The following is a 3,561-nucleotide window of genomic DNA, read 5'->3' as shown; positions in this document are numbered from 1 at the left end:
GTTATTGAGATTTCAACATATATAGTACGGGGATTAGTGACAAGGTCACTAGGGACCTTGTACAATTTTAGAAGAAATAACAAGTTACTTGTCTTCATGTTTTGATTTTTTTTTCACTTGTTCTTCAAATTATTTCATTCCTAATATATATGCAGGACGTTAATTTAATCAAAAGACAACATGTACAGTCGAAACATCGAGCAACTCTTTGTAGGTCCCTAAGGACCTTCTCACGAATCTAACGTCATCGGCACTGTCACTCATCGGAGGGTTAGGGCTCACTCTGGACTCCGCATCTCGCGTGATTAGACGAGTGACTACGTGGGCGTCTGATGTGCTGCCCGGTTGCAAACTTCCCCCGCGACGCCGCTTACCACCACGTCTGGCATCACCCCCGTCTGCAGAACATACAGCAGGGGACCGGCAGGCAACACAACGCCCTAACACCCCGCATCGCAATTGCTCTTCCAAGGCACACAAAGGTGCTACAATTAAACTGCAACGGATTTCAGAGCAAGATCGAGGAGATAAGAGTCTTCAAGGGCCGAAACTGAATATTAATAGCTGCAGTCCAAGCGACGAAGTTGCACATCAATTCAACTCTGTTGAATTGCGCCGGATGCAACGTACACCGTCGAAATAGCGAGCGAGATATCGGTGGTGGCCTACCGTGCAGTATAGCCTTAAAGAAGCAGATATAGACCGCAGCGATACCATTCTAGAATGTCAGGGTGTTGCTATCCGGTCAGGCGAGGTCCATGTTACCAGCTGCACGGCTGGATATCACCCTGAAAAAGGTCCGCTACTCAGAGGCGAAAACCTGTAGTTGGTGACTTTAACGCGCACCAGTATCTTTGGCATTTAGCGGAGCAAATAGACGAATCGACATTCTGCGCAAGGAACGACGACGTACCCACAAAGATTATGGGCAGCTGCTGCAGCTCGCCAGACCTAACAGCGCGGGTCTGATAAACAGCATATCATGGCGACCTATCCTGACCTTAACATCAAACCATCTGTCTATAGTCATCTCCACTTTGCTTGCACATATCACCGGATCTATGTTAACCTCACCAAAGCTGATTGAAGAGGCTTCACGGATGTTACTGAACGCACCTTGGCTGTCCTACTCACACCAACCGACGCTGCTGCAGCCCGCTTGATTCCAGCGGGATGTATTTCGGATCCCCGTCCGAATTTTCCTGCTGAATGGCTGTCCTAGCCGATGAGCGTGTCAGCCTTCGTAAGGCCTGTGAGAAGAATATTGAAAGAGAAACCAAGCGAGGAAGACTCCTTAGATAAACAAGGCGATACAGCTAAATAGGATAAACAGGACGAAATATAAGAACAAGGTATCGCGAACACATAAGGGATTATTTAAGAAAACACGAAACCCAGAGATAACAACAGAATTGAAATTCGCAAATCACATTATCAAAAATAAATGCGCACCGCTGAAGTTTGGACAAACAGCAGAACTTTTCCATGTACAACATAAAGGACAAAGATTGAATATATTAGAAAATATTGAAATATATAAACATAATACATTCAAAGTACAAATAATAAACGTACTGTTTGAACCTATAAAACTACTGTACGTGAAAAAAAATTACAACAACAACTAGAATTACAAAAAAGGTAGAAATCACGAACTTCTACCTGCCGGCAGAAACAAGCCACAACGATTAATCTACCTATTGAACATCACAAATACTGCAAAACGAAGAAGACGTACCTAACAAAACGAAAAGAGGTACTTAAGGAGCAACCAACCAACCAACAAAAATTATACAGAACGAAAAATTACACTGAAGATGGCACAACGCCGAAACCGGTCTGTCTCCAAACTAAATTTGACAAGGGATAACGGAAATTCGTTCCAAAATACATTATACGCCCACACTATCGGAAACAACAATAACCAAAAAGGAAATATTTATGTCGGTCAGGCCTATTATTCCAAAACCAACTTGCTGTTGACTGAATACCAACGACGTTCACTGAAGATCAACAACATAAACGCCAATATTTGGTTTAATAAACAATATATTGCTATGAATATTATACCAAAATACGCACTAACGAAACCGAAATCAAAAACAGTAGCGTGTCTGAAAATCATCAGGACAGCTGAGAACAAATACCTCCGACGTGAATTAAAAAACTTGCACGCCAAAAAGGAACATACAAATGCGTAGCTTTTGGCCATCTACCTACAGTTATCGGAGCGTCTGCCAATCCAAACATTGATGGAAGTAATGGGAAAATAGAAACCGATAACAAAAAATGCATGAAGAAGAAGTATGAAAAGTTGAACAAGAAACTCGATAGCTTGAGGACGAAGCAAAGCAACAACAAAAGCATGAAAAGTACAGAACAGAAATTCCATTCCAGATTTGTAAACTTGACGGAGGCTTACATCAACGAGCAAGAAGCAGAACTATTTAAGAAAGCTCTCAAACACAACATTGATAGTCACAAACGATAGAGGGAATTTGAACAAACCATCGTGTACACTGAAGATATTATATCCCGGCTTCCAACTGAGGAACAGGACACATATGTCGGCACATAATTGAAAAAGACATAGAGGCCAAGAAAACTAGAAAGCAGAAGGACGAAAACCAAACCATAAAAGGGCTCGAAGAAAAGTTTAAGGCAAACAATATATAACCAGGAAAAAGCCGGTGTTAAGCGCTTAGATAAGCACTAACACATTGATAAATATGCTCCCAAGACAACAAAATTTAGTTACAGTTAAATGTTTTTTATTCAGTTTATTTCAAGGATTGAAAAATTATTGCTATTATTATTCACTGCGTTTGAAAAAACGATCTCTGGTTACGGTACAAACATCAGCCAGGGCAATGGATAACATTGGATGGTGTCCAAACGGTAAATGGCTTGTTGCTGTTTTGTGCGCATGTTTATATGTTTGAATACATACTACATTATTTTGTTGCTACCCAACCTATTTGTCCCCAACATAAACATACATATGAAGCATAGCCACGAATAACATTGTGAAACTCCGCTTCGGATTTGGGCAGTTATTAGTTAGCGTAAACGCACGAAAAAAATTCGATGAAAAAAATACTTTTTTCTCGAACTCAAATCTATCCGATCTTTTGAGTTGGAACCAACAATACACACCCACAAAATTTCATTGAAATCGGTTCAGCAGTTTCGGAGATTAGCGTAAACGAACACAGTGACACGGGATTTTTATATATTAAGATTTGTAAACATTTCAACGAATAAAAAAATGCCAAAGAAATGGTCAAGAAAAATTTATTGAGCCAAAATTCCTTAAGCAGTACGAAGTTTTTAAAAAATTTTGGTACGCTTTCGACTATGGTTTGCTAAAGTTTGTTTGTGAAGAGCACAAGGTATTTACTCTTGTTTTCAACAGAGCTATATGTATACACGTTCCATTTTTTCCAAAGGAAAAAGTGGAACAGCACACTGTAAAATATCAGATGTCAAAACTCCTTGAACACTTCTATTCACACACAAGAAATAACGACAATATTTTTCTTGAAAATTTTCTTAAAAGGT

The 3,561-nt window shown here is 39.9% G+C and overlaps 1 protein-coding gene across 1 annotated transcript in view; it reads left to right on the top strand.

Annotated features, from left to right (window-relative positions):
* Window positions 1-3,206, top strand: part of LOC118749212 (E3 ubiquitin-protein transferase MAEA-like) — an 88,829-nt gene extending 85,623 nt beyond the window's left edge. The window contains exon 4 of the mRNA XM_036484002.1: window positions 156-3,206. Coding sequence (XP_036339895.1) covers window positions 156-168 — 13 coding nt within the window. The 3' untranslated portion in view covers window positions 169-3,206. The remainder of the gene's footprint in view (window positions 1-155) is intronic.
* Window positions 3,207-3,561: the final 355 nt, after the last annotated feature.

Source organism: Rhagoletis pomonella, unplaced genomic scaffold, assembly GCF_013731165.1.
Source record: "Rhagoletis pomonella isolate Grant_MI unplaced genomic scaffold, Rhpom_1.0 Rhpom_scaffold_00001, whole genome shotgun sequence".
Classification (NCBI taxonomy): domain Eukaryota; kingdom Metazoa; phylum Arthropoda; class Insecta; order Diptera; family Tephritidae; genus Rhagoletis; species Rhagoletis pomonella.
Note: the sequence above shows the minus strand (reverse complement) of the source record. Positions and strands in the feature narration are given on the sequence as shown.